We start from the raw sequence: 23,898 nt of genomic DNA, 5'->3' as shown, positions 1-23,898 counted from the left end.
GTACTGGAGAGTTAGGGGTGTGGAGCCGGCATGGGGTGATTATCGAGGGTGGTGCCATCAAAACCATGTGACCCCCAAATCTGAAATGTTCTCTATTTGGCCCTTTATAGAAAACGTTTGCTAACCCCTCTGCTACACCATCAGCTCCATGAAGGCTAGGCTCACACCCTACTTATCTTTTATTCTAAGACAGTGCCTAAAATACAGGGATAACAAAGTCTAAATGAATAAATGAGAAAACATCAGATACCATCTTTTTTAGCAGCATGCTTATTCTCACGAATTGTGAGGAGGACTGAGATTGTGGCCTTTTGAAAATATCACATCCTTCCATTTTCATACCCCCATTTAAATGAAAGTGAAGAATGGCAGCCACTGCTGAAATACTTCATACACCTGAAATCCTGACACTGGCCTGATTTTGTGGGTCCTGATGTTTCTGTTACATGAAAGCTGTCAAACTATACTTGAAAACCCCAATTATGCCCAGACTCAGCCAAAGCCACATTTTCAACTTGATTCTGTGTTTTTAGAACTATAAATTTTCCAACTTAGCTCAGTGAAGAGTGACGTAAAGTTGTACATATGTGGTGAGCTGTTTTATAGGCCCTCAGATCTAAGAGCACAAAGCAGCTGTAATACTGGCAATGAGGCCTGATGAAAAAGCAGCCTGGTTCTGAAATACAATATCCCTAATTATAATAAGAACAATGGCATTGAAATTTGACAGACATTACCTCTGAGGAGAGCCAGGATGGATCGGGGGTCACAGAACCTGTGAGCCGAGGGATTGTCATGGAGGTCATGATTATGAGTTCTTGAGTCATATATTCCCATCAAGCTCAGAGAAGTGGCTAAGGAGACACCACTTCTCTTCTCTTCTTTCCTCATTTAATAAGATAGGATTTACCACAGGGCCAGGTGATGCCATAGAGGCACCTGTGCCAGCTGCCTGCTACTTTTGCCACACAACAAAGGTCCAGAAAGCTTTCAACTTAAGAGTCCCTTCTCAACTCAAGGACAATCAAAACAGAGATTTCCCCCTCTAATAAACAATGAGCAAGAGCTCAGTCTGACAATCCATATTATATTCAGAGTGTTCAGCACATGCTCATCTGCTCCTCATAGCAACCTGTGCAGGCTTCCTGGAGGAGGTGATCCTTGAAGAGCAGGAAGCCCACTTCTGGCCCTTTGGACACTGATCTGACTTTGTGTCTCTGCACATCGGGATGAATTGTTCCATGTGCCTTGCCTATCATCGATGCTTATGTGTCAGGCTCACTAATTAACAAATATAAGTAACGCCACCAACTGGTTTCTTCTTCTCCACTGGCATGGTGAGCTCTATCAGCCACTACCCAGAGCATAGTGGGGATTCTGCTCCTTAATGCTGGCCTCTGGTGGGCCCACTACTCTGCAATGGGCCTTCCAGGACTTAGCATTGGGCCTCCAAAGCTGGCACTGGCCCATCACAGAAGTGACTGGCTTTGATTATTTAGTCCCCAACCCAGCCTGGCATTGGGCCCCTTACCTCCAAATAATCTCGCCGTCTCCCACTGGAGCTCCCACTCCCAGCCCCAGGACTCATGGTGAAAGAGGTGAGGATGGAGGTTTAGTGTGGATGGACACGGTCATTCCCAAAGCTGCATCACTGACCCACGGGCAGCTGCCATCTGTTTCTCTAGATTCTTGGCTGTTTGCCCATGTGGTGCCTGCAGCTGGGCAGAGCTTCAGGCCCCACCTCATGGGAATGAACCGCCTGCCCGCTGGCAGAGTTGGCTCCCTCCACCCTGGGCTCAGGTGCTCCTGTGCATGAAATAGCTGGCAGCACCAGGGTAGGGAGAGGAGGGAAATTTAAATGAGTCTTAAGAGACTGGAAAAATAATTTGATGAAATGTTCCTGTTTTTTTTGTTTTTTTTTTGACTTAATACCCATAAATTTCAGGGGCCATGTGTGCTAACAGCTTTTGATTTATGATGCCTTTATTGTTCCATTGTATTTAAGCCAGATGATGAAAAGGTAGCAAGAGTAAAAAGACCCTTTTACAATATGCTTTGGGATCCATCATGGTGTCAAGCCATTTCTGTCAAACTTTGCCACCACTTTGTTAAAACAAGGGCTCTGGGCGCTGACAGCTGAGTAGCTAATTGCTGTTGGACGCCAGCCCACCAGGCATCTTTCTCCTCCCCTCAGAAATTTTGCACTCCCTCCCCCAGGTCCCTTCCTCTAGCAAGACCTTTTAATGGCCGCTGAGGGCCAGGAGGGAAGTTCGCCTTGGGTAAACTTTGAGGGGCTAGGTCTTATCTAGCTGCCACAGCACAGAGATATTCCCAGGACCTCTAATTAAAATGCCTGCAGTCCAACCAATATGCTCCTGTTTCATTGCTCGGGGGTTACAAAGCTCCCAGCAAATGTTGAACACAAATTAACAAAACGCTGTGTCAGCCTTTCTTGTCCCATTACAAAGTTATTGTCATATTTATTAGCACAATTCCCTGTAGGACACTGGTAGAAATATCTAAAAAGTGAGTTAAGCACTCTCCTCGGCTATATGGGGAAAATGCTCTGCCATTTCCCCGCGGAGCACATAAACTTTGTTTGCAATTTGTGCTCACAGCAACTCCCAGCCGAAGACAATCCATTCCTGTTCTTGCATGGAAAGGGGGCTACATTCTCTCAAACTGTAATTATCTTCATTCACGCTACTGTAAAACGACTAGGTTGTTGCCACTGCTTTTATTTCAAAGAACAGTTCTATTATCCGTTTACAAAATTTAACAACCTACAACACTTCCATGAATTAATTACAGTCTGAGGGGAGCATAAACACAAACTTCACTGATCACGTTGTTCTAAATTACATTAGCCTAATTGCTTGATATTCGGAATTGAGTTGACTTTTGCACATCTCGCTCAATTACGCCCCACCCTTTGTGTCTGTCTGACTGCCTGCTTCTGCAGCTCCTCTGCAGGGGATGCGATGTATTTTCCCCAGAGTCAGAGGAAAGCCGAAGAGGAAGAAAACCTCTTTGGAATGTTTCACAAGGAAGGAAAGATATGTTACTATGACAACTTGTTCTTGGCAACCACAATGACATACACCCCAAAACCTTCTGTCTTCCTCCTTGCCCATTGGAAAGATACTATCAAATCATGCAGCAAGAGAAGGTGAAGGTTCTAAACACTATATATAAAGATGGCACCAAGGCAGTCTGTGTGGAGACCCAGGGTCCCAGGGGTGAAGTAAAGAGTGCTGGTTTGTTTTTTGTTTTTTCCCTGTAGAGACGGGGTCTCACCATGTTGCCCAGGCTGGTCTCAAACTCCTGGCCTCAAGCAATCCTCCCACCTCAGCCTCCCAAAGTGCTGGGATTACAAGCATGAACCACTGTGCCCAGCCTAGAGTGCTGTCTTGAAGGACATACAGAACTTCATCACATGGAGAAGTGAGAAAAGAGAACTCCAGGACACAGGAAGAGAAAATGGAAAAAACGCAGAGGCTTTGAGAATGTTCAGGGAAGGGCAAAAGGCTCATGTGGCGTTTTTCATTTCTATCTTTGCGTATGTTTTATAATGTGCATAATGCATTAATATAGTAGTATGTAGGTAATCTTTCAATATACGTAAATATACATATGTTGGGGATGTGCACTCAAGAATATTTTAATAATTAAATAATTATAAATAATATATATGTGCATTGGGATGACTTAATGGAGAACACAGGCAAAACATTTGGCAACCATCAGTGTGAGCAATGGAATCCACGTGAGATTATTAAGCACTAGGGTGAGTAGATCAGCGCTGTGGTTTGAATGATAGTGTCCCCTCCAAAATTCATGTTGAAACTTAACTCACAATGCAACAGTATTTAGAGGCGTGGCTTCTGGGAGATAATTAAGTCATGAGAGCAGATCCCTTAGTGCCCTTATCAAAGGGATTGAGGTTGAAGGGAGCACTCTCTTGCCCTTCCATCCCTTCTGCCATGTGAGGACACTGCATTTGTCCCCTCTAGAGGATACAGCAACAAGGCACCGTCTTGTAAGCAGACAGCAGCCCTTTCAGCCACCAGTCCTGCTGGCACCTCGGTCTTGGACTTCCCAGCCTTCAGAACCTTGAGAAATCAATTTCTGCTGTTTATAAATTACCCAGTCTAGTGTATTTTGTCATAGCAATACAAATGGACTAAGATGATCAGAACTGCATCTTATAAAGATAATCTTAGTGCAATGTGTGAAGTGGGTTAAAGGGAGGAGAAAATATAGGCAGAGAAGCAGGGCAGGAGGCCATCGTGGTGGACCCTGTGAAGGGTGCTAATGAGAGCCTGAGGAAGGGCCACCAAGGGGTGGATGGAGAAAGGGAAAATGCAGAAAACTTTTTTGAAAGTAACATCCATCAGGACCTATTTCCCAATTGGAAGGCACGCGGTGAGGAGAGTTTGGGATTCTAAAACTGTTATCTTGGATAGCTGGGGAAGCAGTGATACCTTTAATGAAGACAGAAAAAAGGAGAAGGGGAAGATATGCGAAAGGGAGCAATGATGAGTCCAGTTTTGGAAACGTTGAGTTCAGGATGCCTGTGGAACAGGTAGGTGGAGATGTCCATTAAAGCAGTTGAAATTCAAAACCAGAAAGCAGGTAGGCTAGTCGAGGAAGCCCTCGAGTGCCTAACCCCTCACATAATTATTCACCGTCCTCTCTCTCTCCATTGACAGCTGTAATCCCAGCATTTTGGGAGACTGAGGTGGGAGGATTGCCTGTTTTTACTGATTGCATTTTGTGTTTCCTGGTGTTCTCTACATTCATTGAGCCCTCTGAAAAACCTGTGGGTGTCTATGCCAGGCACTGTGCTCACGTGGTCGGGGGAGGGGGCAGTTAGCAAACAGACAGAGGCTGGCTGCTTGTGGGCAGATAGAGAAGAGCCCTGGTGCTGACCACTGTGAGCATCAGCCTCTGTCCTGGAGGCTCACACAACCTTGAGAGGTGTGAAGAAGAGGAGTCTGTGGCTATCAGGTAAGAAGCCCAACTCCAAGTGTGCCCAGGCTCGCTCTTCTCACTGTGGCCCTCCCCACACTGCCTGCCATACTGGGTGGGACCGAGAATTGCCTGGAAATCTTCAGTCAAGGGGCATCAAGTGACATGTGGATAGAGAATGTCACCAGCAAAGCCCCAGGAAAATCACTGATCCTAGGCAGGTTTGTTTGCTGGTTCCTCCTCTCATCGCTTGGGATATACTTTATGAACTTGCACTGCTGTGGGCAGGAAGAGGGCAGGGAGGGGCACTGAGTGGGAGCCAGAAAGAAAGAGACAGGTGGAGATTCCAGTTCTTCTTTAAGAGGGATCTGGAGACAGATGTCTTCTCTGCCCTGGGGTAGAGTTGAAACCTTCCTGAAGTCCTTTGGCTATCTGGAATGAGGGCAGCAGGAATGTGAGTGGCCTAAAATTTAAAGAAATTTCAGGTGTTTGGTAAGTAGTAATAGGCCATTATGAAACACATTTACCATTGATCGCTTCTAGGGAAACAGATTAAACTGTCAGATGAAATCTTAAACACTATTATAAACTGAGTTGTTCCCCCAACCCCAAAAATCATATATTAAAGTCATAACTCCCAATGTGAAATGTAATTGGAGATAGAGCTAGTTTCTCTTTTTATAGAGATGGGGGTCTCACTATGTTTCCCAGGCTCTACTCCTGGGCTCAAGCAATCCTCCCACCTCATCCTCCCGGAGTGCTGGGATTACACATGTGAGCCACCACTCCCTGCCTGGAGATAGAGCTTTTAAAGACATACTTAAGCCTAAATGAGGTATTATAATAAGGATGGGGCCCTAATCCAATAGGGCTGGTGTCTTTATAAGAAAAGGAAGAGACATCAGGAGTGGAAGCATAACGAGGAAAGGCTGCATGAGGACAGTGAGAAGGCAGCCACGTGCAAGGCAAGGAGAGAGGCCTCAGAGAAACAAGAGCCACTGGCACCTTGATCTTGGACTTCTAGCTTTCAGAACTGTTAGAAAATGAATTTTTGCTGTGTAAGCCACCCCGTCTGCAGGATTTTGTTATGGCAGCCTTACAAGACTGATACAGCACTGTGAATACATTTTCTTCTTTAACACAGGAGCCAGATCACCACTGTTTCCATCCTATTAATATATAGTCAAAATAAATACAACTTGTTTTTATGAACTTGCCTGTTTTCTTGATTGCATTTTGTGGTTCCTGGTGTTCTTCGTATTACTTTCTGAATCAGCCTACCCCTACTCCTCTCTCCAGCCCTACCACATCTTGTCTTTCTAAGCGGTGGGTGCTTCCATTCCTGTCTCAGACAGCAGAAGACAGAGTGACAGCAATAACAGGTATACTGATATGCAGCACTTTGTGTAAGCTGAGGGCTGCCCAAAATGCCCCCATCAAAAGGCATCAGCCTAAAGGGGAAAAAATGTGTCTTCAATCCCTCTGAAGGTCCCCTCAATGATTTTCTGTTCTGCAATGACACTTCCAGTCAAAGAGGCCAAAGAGGTAAAACTGCTGACCTAAAGACTTTTTCTTCTGCTTCCGGGGGCAGTCTGGACACAAATTCACAGAGTGGGCAGTGGGGAAGTGAAACTGATGGTGCCAAACAGCATCATCTAAACAAGCAGAACCCAGAGGGGGACATGAAAACGTCCAGCTTCCTTAATGGTTGTGAGACATGGACCGGTCATAGCGTCTATGATGTCATGTTTTAACCATCACATCTGAATTGAGCAGTTTCATCTGTGTCATCACTGAGCCAGACTTAACATTAAATAGTGAGACAGGGTTTCCAACAATCTTGACTTCCAGGGCAGACGTTCTCTCACTAGAGGACCAAGTTTGTGTGACATGTGATCCTGTGGGGGAGCCAGCAGGGAGCCTTAACTGCAGATCTATGGGCAGCTGAGGCACTGACGATAAACACAGTGGCCAGTGGTGGATTGCCGGGAAACTCCCTCTCCCTGGAGGGCAGCTGGAATTCTGAAGGGTGGCTCAAATATCCCCAGAATTAGTCACGACAGTCTCTAAAAGATGCTCTGAAAATGAAAGATAACCTTCCCAGGAGACATTCTGGAAAACAGTCAGAGGATCACAGTCCCCGTAGATGAACTGAACAATCCCACCAGGGTGTCAGCTCCAAACCCTCCATACCAGAGACGGGGACAGTCTAGAGCTCAAAGCAGTGCTTACCAAGCTTCAGACCTGGGGTGCAACCTTTGTAATATTTGCCATGTCCGATACCTCCTCTGATGTTTAGTTTTATGTGTCAACTAGATTGGGCCGTGGGTGCCCTGGTATTTGGTTAAACATTATTCCAAGTGTTTCTGTGAGGGGGTTTTTGGAAGAGATTAACGTTTGAATTGGTGAACTGAGTAAAGCAGATGACAACCCACAGCGTGGGGGGACTTCACCCAATCCACTGAAGGCCTGAAGAGAACAAAAAGGCTGGCCCTCCATGGGGCAAGAGGGACTTCCCCCTGCCTGACTGCCTTCCAGCAGGGACATTTTTTTTTCTGCCTTTAGACTCAAACTAAAACATGAGCTCTTCTTGGGTCTCGTGTCTGCTGGCTTTTGAACTGAACTATACCATAGATTCCCCTGCATCTCCAGCTTCCAATCACAGATCTCAGGACTTCTCGACTTCCATAATCATTTGACCAACTCCTAGTAGTAGAGCTCTTTACACACAGACACACACACACACGCACACACACACCCTATTGGTTCCGTTTCTCTGGAGAACCCTAACTAGTACACCTCCTGCATTCCTAATATTTACTAAATCTTTAAATGGCCTATTTAAATGAATACATTTTAATGAAACTTTATGTCATACTAATAAATTCAAATCACATGTTTATTGTTAAAAATATAAATATAGGCTGGGCAAGATAGCTCATGCTTATAATCCCAGCACTTTGGAAGGTGGAGGCAGGAGGATGGCTTGAGTTCAGGAGTTCGAGACCAGCCTGGCAACATGAAGAAACCCTGTCTCTACCAAAAATACAAAAAATTAGCTTGGGGTGGTGGTGGGCATCTATAGTCCCAGTTACTCAGGAGGCTGAGGTGGGAGGATGGCTTGAGCCTGGGAGGCAGAGGCTGCAGTGAGCTGAGATCATGCCACTACACTGTAGCCTGGGTGACAGAGTGAGACTCCATCTCTAAAAATATTACATATATATGTATATGTATATATGTAAACCAACTGTAAAATTAAATACACATTAAAATAACAGTGCCCACTGAAAACACACTTCAGATGGTGTGACTGGGTACATTTTGAATGTGGAGGTGGGGAATGGTTTACAGAATGGTCATGGAACAAACCTTCTCTCTCTCGTTTCAATCTCTACCAAATGGAGGTCAACTATATTTTATAGTGAATTTTTGCCTACTTTTTTGGCAGGAAGATGGTTCTTTCTTAGGCATCAAAAATAAGGCACAATACAACAGAAAGAATGCCATGACTACATGCTGCGGTTACCAGTCGCTGCATTAAGTACAAGTTCAAACTTGGTAGCTTCTCATAGCTCACCATTCTGTGAGTCAGGAATTCAGAGAGGTTTGCCTGGGCAGTTTGTCTGTGGTCTGTGTGACAGCAGCTGGGGTGGCTGGGACTTGGTGGTCCACACATGCAGGATGGGTTCTTCACCCATGTGTCTGATCCCTCCATGTCTCCCACCTCTTTCTCTCTGTGTCTCTTCCTCCAGAGCCTCTCCATGTGCCTTTGGCTTCTCACCGCATGGCAGCCTCCGGGCAGTGGTGCCCAGGGCAGTCCCGTGGTGACTGAGGGTGCCAAGAGCTAGCGTCCAAGGACCCAGTAGAGCTGCAAGGCTCCATGTATCCATCCTGGAAGGTCACTTCCACCAATCCCAAGAGCCAAGCAACACATGCCAGTCAAGGAGAGGGGAGTTAGACTCCACATCTCCATGGAAGGAATGTCAAAGAATTTGTGGCCATCTTTATTCCCTTACCTCGTTCTTATGTATTGAATAAGGAGAAAGTCCTCAGAATGGGGTTTCAACAGCATGGATAAAAAAGTTCACTGTGGAGCCACTTAATTCAAGTGGCAAGTCAGACTGGAAAAAAGGTGTGAGTTTTAAAGTCAGACACACCTGAATTTGAGACCCAGTTATACCATTTAACAGGTGATCTTGGTACATTTGTTTAAGCTCACTGAATCTCTGCCTTTTGGTCTGTGACATGGAATGGTGATATGTTTCTGGGCTGTTGTGTGGATACCCACAATGCCTGCAACATCACAGTCCCTCGGTAAGTGTGAATACCATCACAGTCCCTCAGGAAGTGTTAATCATTTTAAGCCAACCTACAGAATAGTGAGGATTTTACAAAGGTGTTTGTTTGTTGTTTGTTTGTTTGTTTTTAAGACAGGATCTCACTCTGTCACCCCGGCTGGAGTGCAACGGCACAATCTTGGCCCACTGCAACCTCCACCTCCCAGGTTCAAGCGATTCTCAGGCCTCAGTCACCCGAGTAGCTGGGCGTGCAGGTGTGTGCCACCACACCTGGCTAATTTTTGTATTTTTAGTAGAGACGGGGTTTCGCCACGTTGGCCAAGCTGGTCTCGAGCTCCCAGCCTCAGTGATCCGCCGCCCTCGGCCTCCCAAAGTGCTGGGATTACAAGTGTGAGCCACCGTGCCAGGCCGTACAAAGGTGCTTTCTAAAACACCATACATGTGATAAAGCCTATGCATAATCTGAAGGAGACTGACACGTGATAGAAACTATAGTTTTCAGAAGAAATTCACTAGCAAGCATCTTCCTAGAATGTTAAGGGCACCCCAAAGTTCCTCCCATGATCTTTGAAAGCGCTCTGCATAGTGATCATGCAGGAAACTGGCAAAACAGAACCATCTTTTTTCTAAGCCTTAATTAATCAGAGTGCTTGGGGAGGCAGGAGAAAGTAAAATGAGTGGCCGCTCTGATCCACAGGTGCTGAACAGTGATGGTAACAGCTTTGGCAGAGGGGCATTTCGGAAATGTGTCGGTGATGGTTGTATCTGATACAATGCTGGGGGCAGAGTGGGCATTCCTGCCACTTAGAGGGCAGAGACCAGGGATGCTGGGTGTCCCTCAATGGATGGAGCAGTCCCACACAATGAAAGCATTGTCTCGCTGTATAGAAATACCCCGCTTTTCTGAACCTGGGACTAACTTATTTTACAAATAAGCAATAGATATTTCTGCTCAGCTGTAATAGACATTTTACACTTTCTTTTCCAGGAATGCCATTAGTACATAAATCAAAGGAAAACTGTTTATTTTCTTCAGAATTCCAATAGTTGTGTATCATTTTGGAAGATCACACTACCCGCAGCAGCTCATGTTATCTGAGTCACCAATCCCACTCCTCTGACTTAGACTGCATTGGAGGGGTGGCCCGGCCTGACCTTCTGGGGGCAGGTGTCAGCCCCCGATCACTTCGTTCTGTTGCCCAGAGGCAGGTGCCTGCGTTGGAAGTAATTAGCAAATACTTTGCCTCATTCTTCTTTATATTTTGGTTATGACATTATATTAATTTTTTGTGAAACTTATGGGTGGGAGTGAGTTATATTATCCAGGAATTTCACCTCAGAATTGTAAACCAGGTGCTTGAATATATTTGCAATAAAAATGGGGGGTGGGTCTGATAGGCCTAAGAGCTCACTGCTTTAAAAGAAATTTTCCATAGATCAAAAATGCCTTTCCAAGTGGAAACACCAGGGAATCATTTCCTTTCTGGAACCTGCCGGACCTGGAGTGGCCCTGCCAGGCCAAGCAGGAGAGGCTGGCGCTCAGCATGAAAGAGTTCTTTCTCTTCAGCCCTCGCAGGTGAAAAGACACGGATGCCCCGGCCACTGCTCAAACCAGAGGAGGAAAGACTCACAGACTCCTAGGGCCGTGTGGCCCTCAATAAGTTAGTTATGTGTAATATAAGCCTCAGTTTCCCCATCTGTATGTTGGCGGTAAAAACAGCCCCTCCTGTATTGACTTCCTGTGTGGATCAAACATGGTAAGTAAGACAAAGCATGTTTCATGCTTCCCTCCGCATCCCTGAGCACATCATGCTCAACTGATGCAAATGTGTATTATCATCCGTACAGCATTTATGCTTTACAAAGCCCTTTTCCACATACTGTTTCCTTTGAACCATTCAGCAGTGGGGACTGACAGGAAGAACATCTCCAGGGAGGAGAGGAGGCTCAGGGATGCCACGATACTTGCCCTAGGTCACATTGGTGGCCATGAAACTGGCTTTTCTGAATTGGAATACATGCGGCTCCATTTACATGGATTCTGTGCAGCTCTGAACACACAAGTAGGCTCTCAGGGGAGGAAGAAGGTACTGGAGAAGAAAGGTAGGAAATTGCTAACAACTGGAGCTTCCTAACAATGGGAGGATAGAGTCTTGTGCTGTCTGCCTCCTTCCGAGACGTTAGCGGGGAGTTTGGGCCTTGACCTGGGAGAGAGGCCTTGAAACCCATTCAGTCTAAGAATCCAGGATTCACTTCGAGATCACTTCTCAGAGTATAGATTTTTGCTTTTAATTCTTTCCTTGAATGTTAGATGCTTTTCCCTCAAACATATTGTTTAGTTGTCATTTTAACTTCTCCACAGAGGAGTGAGCTAGCTGGAACATGGTCTGGGACTTCAGCGGCACCACGATTCCAGCATAAAGTTTCCTTACTCTGTTTTAAATCTGCACTCTCAGGGATGAGAAAGAAAACCCCTGAAACTGATGTTCAATTCACAAAGTACACACGCAGAATACAGGAAATCTCTGCCAAAACGTGGCCTGAGTTTGCTTAACTTTGTCCCGGAAGTTCCATAACCTGTGTTATCTGCTGTTAAAAATTTACAGGGACCAGCTGGGTCTTTGGTCCAATGGAATTTTTTTTTTCCTTCAGGCATGAAAATGTCAAATATAGTCATAAAAACAATGACCTAACCTGTGCCCAGAAATATGTTTTCTAAACAATTACACTTCCAGTTAATCTCACACTACCGTGAGGCCAAGCCAACGAATAAGAACTCAATTTCTCAGCATCTGACCTGAACAGAGATTTGGGCTGCTTCCAGGGAAATACATATTAGACAAACCTTTCTGAATGTACCTTTTTTGTAGGCTAGGTGCAATAGCTCACGCCTTCATCCTAGCATGCTGGGAGGCCAAGGTGGGCAGATCACCTAACGTCAGAAGCTCGAGACCAGCCTGGCCAACATGGTGAAATCCTGTCTCTACCAAAAATACAAAACTTAGCTGGGTGTGGTGGTGGGCACCTGTAATCCCAGCTACTTGGGAGGCTGAGGCAGGAATCTCTTGAACCTGGGAGGCGGAGGCTGCAATGAGCTGAGATCGCACCACTGTACTCCAGCCTGGGTGACAGAGGAAGACTTCATCTCAAAAAAAAATAGGAAAAAAAAAAAAATCACTCAATGTAGTTTTTTCTTATTCTACTGTCAGATCACTCTTAGTTGCTTTATTCTTCTTTACTGGGTTCATGCCAAATGACTTCTAACTAAAAGAGAGGGCCCTAGAAAGAAAGAACCAATCCTCTATACCATCATATCATTGGTCCCCACATATTCTCACACATATCACCTCCCAAATCGAGTACTAACTTCACATCCCTGGAGAGAGTTTATACTCACCTGGTCTCATTAAAGCAACACATGGTTGTACAGTTTCTCACTGTGGGACCAATTAACCATTTCCACATCAGGCACCAACACAACCCCACCATGCCGTTTGCCCTCTTTATTTATGTTAAGTCTCTGGTACTAATTATGTTAAGACACTCAAAACAAGAGCTATATTTTCACACCATGGGTGGTGATTTCGAGCATTAGAACCAGCTTTTTCCCCCACTGTTTCTATGCTTTGTAATTTGCATACCAAAATTTAACGCTATCTACAGCTTTCCACTTGAAGCTTTTTTGCAAACGAGGTCTTAAAAGTGATATAGTCGAATATGCTTGGGCACCTTTGGCATCTGAAAGGGAGAATTTCCAATACAAGGGGCAGTGCCCAGATGGCTGCTCTGTTGACTCCTAAGTCTCAAGGCAAACTCCCCCAGCACAGGCCACAATGGCAACAGCATGAACCAAATCTTGCTTGAATCCAACAAATGACCACAGATTTCTCATGACTGAAAAAATGACAGAAATCTATTCCCACAGTGGAATTCTTTACTGATCAATAAACCCAACGCATTGTGCAACATTTGTGAGTTATTCTTTTTGGAATCAACAGCATGTTTTAATAGCTAATTGTTTGATAAAGCCTTGACATCACCAAAATTTCCCAATAATGAGGGCACTAAATCCTAAAGAACTGTGAAGGAAAGAGGTCAGCATCTTCTTTGGAAGGTCACAAAGAATGAGAATGATTCTTATAGTCCTATAATCACTCAGAAATGGTTAGGCCCAAAGGAATTAAGTTACTTGACCCCCAAATCCTGTCTCCAAAACCAAAAGCATGAATGCCCTGGAATAGGCTTTCGCCTTGTGTTTTTCTCTCTGATTCTTCCTTTGCTTATTCACCAAGGCAGACTCCTTGTCAAAACAGGATTAAAATCCCGAGGCCAGCCCCAGGCCAACTTGAAGCTGCATCCAAGGCAGGGCCTTAGACGTGGTGGCTCCAAGTGTTTCATGGGCCTGGTGAGAGGGGCAGGCCCTGGCTCTAGACACCAGGAAAAAACATACAACTTAGTGTTCAACCCTGGTTTTCTCATCAGAGCGATGATGTCCCAGGATGACCTGTGGACAAAAGAGGACAGGAGAAGAGAAAATCTTTTCTTCAATTCAAAAGAAAAGGCCCCTATGGTCTATGAGCTGAGAGCTGTATGGTACTCATAGTTATTACTGAATCCTTTCTGAACTGCACTGGGGGTGTGAGAGGGAGAGTGAAGGTCAAGTGCTGGGTTGGAAGGGAGAAGGAACAGGCTCCTTTCTCTTTGTTTTATCCCACTGCCTCTTTGCTCCATACCACTTTCCCCTGGCTGGATTTAGACCCAGCCAAGGCAATTCTTTGCCTTGTTCCCAAGTTGAGTACTCATCTTCATGGGAGGCTGCACATTTCTTTAGGATTACTTTCAGGCCATATATTTCTGTTTTGAAACAATGAGGTCTTCTCTGTAATGATCAGCACAGGGAGAGGAAAAGGGCAAGGCTTTGTTTACCAAATATTCAGCTCCCCAAAGTTGAGTCACCATCGCGGGGCTAAGCAGACAACATCACCACCTTTCAAAGCACAGTGTTGACACTATTTTTTCCCGGCATACTAATTTTATCGTAACAGCCTGCTCCACTCCTCTGCTTCTGTCTTGTGTGTTTTCTGGAAAAAGTAAGACCACTCCTCAGCCCAGCCAATTTCTCAAAAGACTAAGACAGTCTGGCTGCAGGAATGTTCAATCATTCTTGAAAATCAGCAATGGTGGGTTGCATTTATCTGATCAAAAAATGCAACTGCCAAAAAAAAAAAAAAAAATCACATCTGCCTCCCCACAAATGAAAATTTAGGCAGCATGTGTCTGAGTTGGTGGCAGAGTAAAGAGGAGTTTATATGGTTTCTTATCACTGGGCTAAAAGACAACTAGTAAAACTGGTATAGTGATAGTCATCCCTGGGAAACATGCAATGTGGCTGTCAAAATCTGCTCCCATTACTTCAGAGTGTCAAATGGACTCAATGGAATGACTTTTCAGCTTAATACAAAGTGAGAACTGCCACCGGGTAGTAAATTCCTTTCTGTCCTAAAACAGTAGCCCAAGAAATAATCATCCCAAGAAGCAAGAGGTGTTTTATCTCCTCCGCAGTAGCAAAGGGCTTCTCCGGATGGCTAAGTGCTGATTTATTCCAGAATGCACAATTGCAGCTTGCTGCTGGTCTCCACCCCATCTGCCTGAAGGCAGGGATGTTCTTGTCTGTGTCAGAACTGTCTGCTTAACACAGCAGGAAGCCTTGTCACCGGTATCCAGCCCTGGCCACGTCTCTTGGCTGAGAGAAGCAGGAGCCCAGCAATGCTAACATTTGAAAGATCCAGAGGGAAGAGAGGAGGCTGACTTTTGAAGGGATGATCTGCATCCATCACCACTTGCCTTCCAGATGCTATACCCAAATAGCAGTGTCCCTCCTGAGGCTGTCCCTGAATGCCACCCACCAGTGACCAGCAGCACTGGGAGGGGTGTGTGTGTGTGTGTGTGTGCATGTGTGTGCGTGTGTGCGTGTGCATGTCTCAGAAGGGCTGTTGTGGGGAAGGCTGCTCTGCAATGCTGAATGCTCCTGTCTGTGCCTCTTCAGACATTAATATATGCAGATCAGAAGAAGCTAAATTCCAAGCCTCTGTAAGCATGTCCAAAATGGCCCTGCTGCCCAAAGTGCCTCTTCAAGTCTCAATCTAAAGATCAGCATTTGACAAACCACGGGTGAGAGTTTGCAAAAACATGGAGTGAGCCCTTGCCAGAATTGAAACCACGATGAGTGCAACAACAACGAAAAAAGCTTAGAACCCACTGGCTGGCAGCCAAGGCGTTCGGACTTGGTATGGGCATATCAACAAATGCAGGGTTCGCCACGGCAATGTACAGCAGAGACTCTAGTAGAGATGTACAGCAGACTGGAGTACTGCGCTCTTGCAAATGCAGAAGTTTGGGGTGGGGAAAGGTAGAAAAGAAAAAAAAGAAGAAAGATAAAGTGACATATTCAAATGCAATTCAAACATTCCAAGCTACTCTTTTGACCTCAGAAATCTTACCATGATTTGGGTGATCCTAATGGTCTGTGGACCACGTTGGAAAATGTCACAATAGATGTTTGAATTAAAATCCAGTAGGTTTGCCAAAAGACCAATTGTTAAAAATTGGCAGCATTCCAGAGAACTTACTAGGCTGCATACTGCCCCGGGGCTGAGAGAACTGCTAATTCCAGAGAAAGTTAATTATCACCTTATTGATAAAAGGGTAATTTTTAAAGCTTGTGGTGTGGCTTTTGTGACTCATTAATTAAAATTTAGAGTAATTTACTACATACCCTGGTGGCTTTTGTTACATTATATCTGTACCAAGCCGTTTAATGTCTCTCCCAGGGGCTATTTTTAATCCCCCTCGCCTCGCCTCACCTGTCTGCTTTTGAAGGCAATGAAAACATTAAAAAACATGTAAATCTAAAACTAGCCTTTTGAGAGATTGCAGAATGAAGAAAGAAGATGTCCAGGGAGGCATGTTTTAAAAGTTCCTTCTTAGAAATGTCGAATTTGCCCACCAAAAGAGAGAAGCTTGTGTGATCACACCAAAGGCAATTGCTTTCACAAACTTCATCCGCAAAATGTTAGACAAGATTTTATGCTCCATGATAATTAGATTAAAAGAGGGTCTTTTCTCATCTCCTTTCCCTTCTTTCCCATTCCATCCCCAAATACCATCTGAGGGCTCAGGGGAAGAATGACACTGGAGATGCTTGCTATCCTAAGGCTCCCAGCCCAATGAGGGGTAGCATCGCCTCCCACGCTCTTCGGGACTTGTGGAGTGAGATGGGCACATCCCAGCTCCCTGGTATCTACCCATGTGATATTGAGGTTTCCAAGGGCAGGGACTTGGGGAGGAAAATTGTCCCGCAGATCCCTAACAGGGCCCTGTAAGTGCCTTTCAAGCTCCAGCCACCACCTCTGCCTGGACCAAAAGTTCTCTAAGGTGCCTGTCATAGAGGATGCGTGGATACGTGTGTGATGTGTCCTCAGGCCACACAAAATTGTAAACAGACCTATGAAGCACTCTAACATTTCAGCCTCCAGATTCCCAGAAAGGTTATTCCTCTCCGAGCATTCCTTGTTATGATTTCAGGGAACTTCAGTTAAGTTTCCTTAAATGTATTGAAATGAAGTATTTGAGATCCAAAATTGAGATTAAAAATACATAAACAGCAGAGATGATTTTCTCATCATTTCAAATTTTACAAATTACAAAAGTGTTTGTACTTTAGGGTAGTGCTTGAATTTTTTAATAGGAAATGTTACTGAATATTTTTTAAAGTCAATATTGTTTTGAACTCTCATTATAAAAGTTCTTGCAGCAAGTGACAGTATTTAAGTCTGGCTTGTTTTCTGTAGGCTGAGCTGCTTACCTTACCTGCCGCTTGCTAGAGGAGACAGCCTTTCACCCTCGCCCCCAGGAGTCGAGAACCAGAAAGTGAAACTGCTTCTGCTGGTTTCCCTGGCCTCGAAAACACATCATCAAAAGCAAAGAAATGATGAAAAGCAACTTACTCTTGTTTCTCTTATTGTTTTCTTGTCTTTCTATTACCATTCATTTACTCTTTTCTTTTTTTTTGCAGCAAGATAAAAGTAATTTTGGGGCCACAGGGAAGAAATGTAAACACGTTAAACATGAAAGAACTGGATTTTTGTGGGATTTGCACTTTTGTTATAATTCCACAAATGAAGCAAACTGATGAATTTACCAAAATATTTCAGAGCTCATCTGCATACACAATTTAAAAAGCTAAAGAAAACACATTCATATTTTTTTTAAATCTGTCAAAAAGCCTGTTTAAAAGTTAAAGATTGTGCAGCCACCAACTTCCCTAAAACTGAAGATTCTACGTTAACCTTTTATTTGAGTTTAGACGATCACACAGTACCGATTTTCCAGGTAATCTTCACCCAGCTGCTGTTGCTCAAATAGCCCCTCATTTTTTCAGACTCATTCTACCAAGCAACATAAAAAATGCTCCACAGAAATTTTATAACCCCCGGATAGTTTAACACATTAAGAATTCCTTTATAGTTATTTTTACATTTTTATGCTTTCACTCCAGATATTCTATTTTGCTTTAAAAAAAAAAAGTGGAGAAAAAAACACAGCTATAATCCTCATTCTTCAAAAATGGTTCCTCTGGTTGAAAAGAAAGAAAAACAGCATACAACAGAACACCCTGATTCTCAAGTGCCTGGATCAGTGCCTGATTTCTCAAGTACTGTAGTGTCTGAGATCAGTAAAAAACCACTTTCTCAGAAAGCCACCGATTGTCTAACCCTCATGAGTACCGTCATGGAATCTAGAGACACCTCTCGTTCATGATCACAGATAGTGGAAAGAACTTTGACTCAAGCACCTCAACTCAGCAAAACAGCTCAGCAGCCTGCACCCTGGCCTCATCCACTGCTCCTGTCCAGCCAGCAAGCAACCTGGAAAGGACCCCTCATGCTCTGGGAGGAGCACATGGAAGCTGGTTCAAATCGCAGCACTCCACCTGGGAAGGAGGTGATTTTGAGCTTGGGAAAACTGCTGCTAATACTCCATAGTCACCAGGTTTTTTCCCCAAAAACGAATTAAAACCAGAAACTAGCAATAAATATTATTCTTGTTTATGCCTGATAAATTAGGAAATACCAGCACAAAGACATGTAAAATATTCTACCTGGCATATTTGAAATAAAATTAAATTGAAAAAAACCACTTTTACATGTTCATAACATACCAATTTAATAACCAAATTTTAGGCAAATATTTTTATCCCAAGACATACTATAGTTTTTTTAAATTAAAAAGCAAAACAAAGCAAAATTATCATGAAGGGAAAAAAAATAACTCACCAGTTACTTGAGTTCACATTTGGAAAAAAATAACTTTCTAGGTATTTAAATGCAGAGTTAAAGAGTAATGAACATGTATATAGCCCGAATTTATAAACTATGTAATTCAATGTTACATTTTCCCCTCTGAGATCTGGTTAATAAATCAAATGCTGTACTTTGCATATGAGGAACTAAAGTTCACCTACTGGACTCAGTGGTTTTAGTGCAGGACACTCCTGTGCGTTGCCATAGAGGTGGGCATGCAACCCAGAAAAACTAAAACAGGTAACCTGTCATGCTGACAGTTACAAGAGAAAGATCCCATGTCAACGGCACGCCTCCAATTGTGCATCTCCCTTACCTACAGCTTGTTCACCAGAGCCCTGAGCAGGTTGTTTACCAGGTCAGGAGTGTTGACTCAGAAGACAGATGACTTTCAGCACATGCAAACCGAGTATTGCAAAAGCTATCTTCCACCCGTGTTAGTAGCTCACAGTTAGTCTCCAGCAGCCTGCGCTCCAGCTGCAAACATCTCATTAGACTAATGCATTCAGCACAGGCAGAAAACTCGATTTACCATAGCTACAGCAATGAATTTCCATTACGATGACAGCTTCAACCACATCATGTCCGGAAAACCAGCCAACCACTGGCTTTTAAAGAACACACACATTTTACATGCAGAAAACGAGGCCTGTGTGTGTGTGTGTGTGTGTGTGTGTGTGTGTGTGTTTCGTGTTTCCTTCCTCTTAGCAGCCCAACTAAGAGAAATGTGCAGTGTAGCTTTTTGTTGATATGAGCTGCAAGGTAATGACACTTCTGCTTCTTTGGTAGTTACGTCCTTGTAATAACCTGAATTATGTCACAATGGTTAGAATGGGTGTTTCCAACATTTCAGTTTTCATTACCCCTCCTCTGTTGCCATAGAAACCAGACTGTAACATCATCTCTTTGTCCCAATCCTGCAGCAGTGTGGGCCAACACCAGGCTTATAAGACACTGGTGATCTGAGAGAGTGAATGTTTGACTTTGAACAAATAAAACAAAAAGAAATATTACAACAGCATCATTGTTCGGGAGAGCCTGTGTGATTCCCAGAGCAGTGTGCCTATCCAGGTGTGTGCACACACCATGTTTGTACACATTAACTCAGCGGCTGCCCACAACACATGTGTACAGTTCATTAAAGCTGGCCCTGACTTTGGCTCCAGACCTGTGTGTGTGCGTGTAGGCATCTCTACCCACCTCAACGTGGTGGGACCTGCACAGGATAGAAACAGGGAAAGGGTGACTACTCATTCTCATGCCCCAGTGCATTTTCTGTGGGAAATCAATTTATGCTGGCGAAGGGAGCTTTTCTTTTCCTTTCTATTTGTAAAGTGGAGCAGGGCTCCCCATTGCCCATTTCATCCACTCTGGGATATTGGCATATTCACAGGTATTTCCTACAAGATGAAACATCCATTCTACGAACATGTGGCTTACTCGTAGGGATGAGCAGCAAACAAATTTAGCCGGGACTAAATATCAACCAGGGCTAATTAAGGTTTAGGCCACGACCTGGCCAGTTACTGAGAGTGAAAAAAACTGCAATTAACAACTTGAGGTTTCTCTGAATATATGTGCAGAGCACATTAGAAGTATGTAAGAAATCTCTCCTCTGAAATTTATTATGAAAATATAAAAAATTGTTTTAAGCCAAAGCCTTGTAATTAATTGAGCAAGAAGTAGTTCACTACTTTAGTTCATCAAATTTTGTTGTTTTGTGTGGGAAAAGGCAGGTTTGGTAGTTTGCCTTTTCATTTCGTATAAATTGATTTCACTAAAGAAGAAAGAGGAAGAGGAGAAGAAAAGAAAATAAGATGGATGGACCAGGTGCAGTGGCTCATGCCTGTAATCCCAGCACTTTGGGAGGCCGAGGCAGGTGGATCACTTGAGGTCAGGAGTTTGAGACCAGCCTGGCCAACATGGAGAAACCTTATCTCTACTAAAAATACAAAAATTAGCCAGGAAGCTTGGTGGTGCATGCCTGTAATTCCAGCTACTTGGGAGGCTGAGGAGAATCACTTGAACCTGGGAGGCGGAGGTTGCAGTGAGCTGAGATCGCGCCACTGCACTCCACCCTGGGTGACAGAGCGAAACTCCATCAAAAATGGAAGGAAGGAAGGAAGGAAGGAAGGAAGGAAGGAAGGAAGGAAGGAAGGAAGGAAGGAAGGAAGGAAGGAAGGGAAAACAAAAGAAGAAAAAAGAAAAGAAAAGAAAGACGATGGATGATTTAAATTTGGATAGCATCTGTGTCCCAGCTGCAGTGGTTATTATACTCACGCCCGTGGCCTCATACATGCCACACTACATTGAACTTGAAGCACCTGGAATGGGCTGAGATATTAGACCAGTTTTCACTCTAAAAAGTTTCTTAGGATAAAAAAAAAAAAATGTTTCTTAAGTAATCAGAAATATTCTCCAAGTCCTGTAACAGAAGAAAAAGGGTCGGCAGAATCTACCCAAAAGAAAGGAGTTGCTGGTTTTCCTCCCCAGCTCTGTGAGCGTTTCTCACTCTGATCCTCAGGCCCAACCTCCTTGCCTCCTCCCAGATGGGCTACCATTGTCCTTGTCCTCAAGGTGGGTGCATGGGGGAAGCAGCCACTGTCATCTAACAGGCCAACTTGGTAATAAAGCCTACAACTGAAATCAACAAAAACTGGATTGCTTGGGCGCAGTGGCTCACGCCTGTAATCCCAGCACTTTGGGAGGCCGAGGCAGGCAGATCACGAGGTCAGGAGATCGAGACCATCCTGGCAAACACGGTGAAACCCCATCTCTACTAAAAATATAAAAAATTAGCCGAGCGTGGTGGCGGGCGCCTGTAGTCCCAGCTACTCTGGAGGCTGAGGCGGGAGAATGGCATGAACCCGGGAGGCGGAGCTTGCAATGAACTGAGATTGCGCCACTGCACTCCAGTCTGGGCGACAGAGCGATACTCCATCTCAAAAAAATATATATGTGTATATATACATTTTACATATACATTTAGGTAAATAACATATATTTACTTAAACATATTATTCAAAATATTTGACATTTAATTTAATAAATTATCATTTAAATTATGTAATTTAATAAATTTAATCAATATGTAAATATATTTATTTAAATATATCTTTATATTTTTATTTAAAAATATATTTACATTTTTATTTAAATATATATTTATGTTTTTTACTTAAATATGTATTTATATTTTTATTTAAATGTATATTTACAATTTTTATTTAAATATATCTATATATACACACATTTATTTAAATATATATATATAAACTTACTGGGATTTCTTTCTTAATACAACCAGGAACATAGCCTTTAATAACTTAAATCAATATTTTTTAAAATCCTAAATGTTTTTAATTCCAAGAAAAATTTAAGTTAAACATGTAAGAGAAAAGAAATTTGATGGTATGACTGGTATTAGCTGAGGGGTCTGTTAAGAAGAAAAGTGACCACTCTCAGCTAGCATCTCTCTAAGTCTTGTACATCACTGTCCCATGAAAAGGGTGCTTAGGTTGTGCCACGCTGTTAATTTTCTTTGGCGCTGTGGTTACATTTCTGTCTCAGGCCACAAGCAGCGTGTTCCACTCTCTCCACACAAGTGCTACTGGGCTGGTGGTTAGCAGGAGGCAACCAGAGGGAGCAAGTTAATTTGGGGGCCTCCCAAATGCAAATCTACTTAGAGTAGCCTCCATTTGAAGAGTAATCCTTCTGTCAGCTGCTGTTAAAGACATCCTTCACATTGAAAATGGCTTTTGTCCTAGAGTTGTGTTTTCCAACACAAGCATCAGATCGAGAGGACTCTGTCTTAGACTGGCAGTCAGTGCTACTGCCAAAACAACCTTTGTGATAACAATGATAGCTAACGTTTACTGAAGAATTACGTGTGAAACCCTTCTCATTTTGTATCCCATTTACAACAATCCAATGAAGTAGGTATTATGATGCTATCCCCATCTTACAGATAAGGAAACTGAGACTTAGGGATGTTAAATAACTTGCCCAAGGACACACAGCTTAGAAGTGGGTAGATACAGGTCTGACCCAGGCAGTCTGTGCCCAAAGACACTCTAATTCATCATTCCACCTCATGGTTCCTGGCACTTCCCCTTGTTCCAGCCCTACCACTAACCCAATGACATGGGTGAAATCATTGACTGTCTATAACACGGGAGAATGAAACAAGGGACTAGATCATCTTTGTGGTCACTTATGGCTCTGACATTTCACAATCTTAAGAACTGCTTTATCTCTAACTTAAAGCATCAGTCTGCTGGAACAGTACAATGCTTTGGGTTGGAGGAGTGCTTACCTGTGATTATGGATACGGCCATGATTACAAAGGGGCAAAAAGTACCCTTTCTCTCATTAGGATAAGACCTAGTAAACTAGAGCTTTGGACATCAATTTGCAGTAAAGGTAGGGAGGAGAGAGCATGGAGAGAGAACAGGAAGAAAAGCTAAGATTCCATTCCTGTGGTAAGGAAGGGAGAACAGCCTCCCACACTCAAGAGGCCCCACAGCTTTCCTTCCACATCATTCAACACAAGTTTGAGAACCTTAGGGGCTTTGGAAGGTATAAGGATTGTGATTACCATTTTGCACCAAATGGTTAACCTAATTAGTCAGACTACACAAGAGTGGGTGCGAGATCTCTTGACTCCCCAGTCTATCACTTCTTCAACCCAAAGGCCTGCCTTCCATGGGGCCAGATCTTAGCTTCAACTACTCAAGCAGGGATCTTTTAAAGTTAAAGATAAAACTGTTCTTTGAGGTGAAGATAAACAAAAAACAACCTAAATCACAGAATACACAAAGCACCCCCAAAAAGGTTGCCATAGAAGAACATGGAATGAAACTTTTAAAATGTTCTCAATAAATGTTTGCTAAAATACTGCAGTTTACAAAATAATATGTGGGATAGAATTTTATTTTGAAAAAACTAATGATTTGCAAAATATAAGAGATGTTATGAGCAATGATTCTTCCCAGCACTTTGGGAGGCTGCACTGAGAGAATCGCTTGAGTCCAGGAGTTCAAAACCAGCCTGGGCAACATGGGAGACCTTGTCGCTACAAAAAGTTAGAAAGAAAAAAATTAACCAGGCATGGTGGTGCGTGCCTGTAGTCCCAGCTACTAGGTAGGCTGAAGTGGGAGGAATGCTTGAGCAGTGGGGAGGGCGAAGCTGCAGTGAGCTGTGATGGTGCCACTGCACTCCAGGTTGTGCGACAGAGCAAGACCCTGCCTAAAAAAAAAAAAACAAAA

General features: G+C 43.7%; 1 protein-coding gene across 16 annotated transcripts in view; it reads right to left on the bottom strand.

Annotated features, from left to right (window-relative positions):
• The window catches only part of SCML4 (Scm polycomb group protein like 4), a 121,693-nt gene extending 102,456 nt beyond the window's left edge, over positions 1-19,237 (bottom strand). For 8 of the 16 annotated variants that reach the window (XM_074037366.1, XM_065543633.2, XM_074037369.1 and 5 more), the window contains exon 1: positions 18,948-19,134. Coding sequence is in view for 1 of the 16 variants with exons in the window: in XM_065543628.2 (XP_065399700.1) it covers positions 19,164-19,188 (25 nt within the window). In the remaining 15 variants the exon portion in view is untranslated. Of the gene's footprint in view, positions 1-18,792; positions 18,865-18,947; positions 19,135-19,163 lie in introns of those variants that run through there. The other 8 variants (XM_065543634.2, XM_074037372.1, XM_065543641.2 and 5 more) reach the window with 3 other exon arrangements.
• Positions 19,238-23,898: the final 4,661 nt, after the last annotated feature.

Source organism: Macaca fascicularis, chromosome 4, assembly GCF_037993035.2.
Source record: "Macaca fascicularis isolate 582-1 chromosome 4, T2T-MFA8v1.1".
Lineage (NCBI taxonomy): Eukaryota > Metazoa > Chordata > Mammalia > Primates > Cercopithecidae > Macaca > Macaca fascicularis.
The sequence above is the reverse complement of the archived record's forward strand: the minus strand, read 5'-3'. Positions and strand labels throughout refer to the sequence as shown.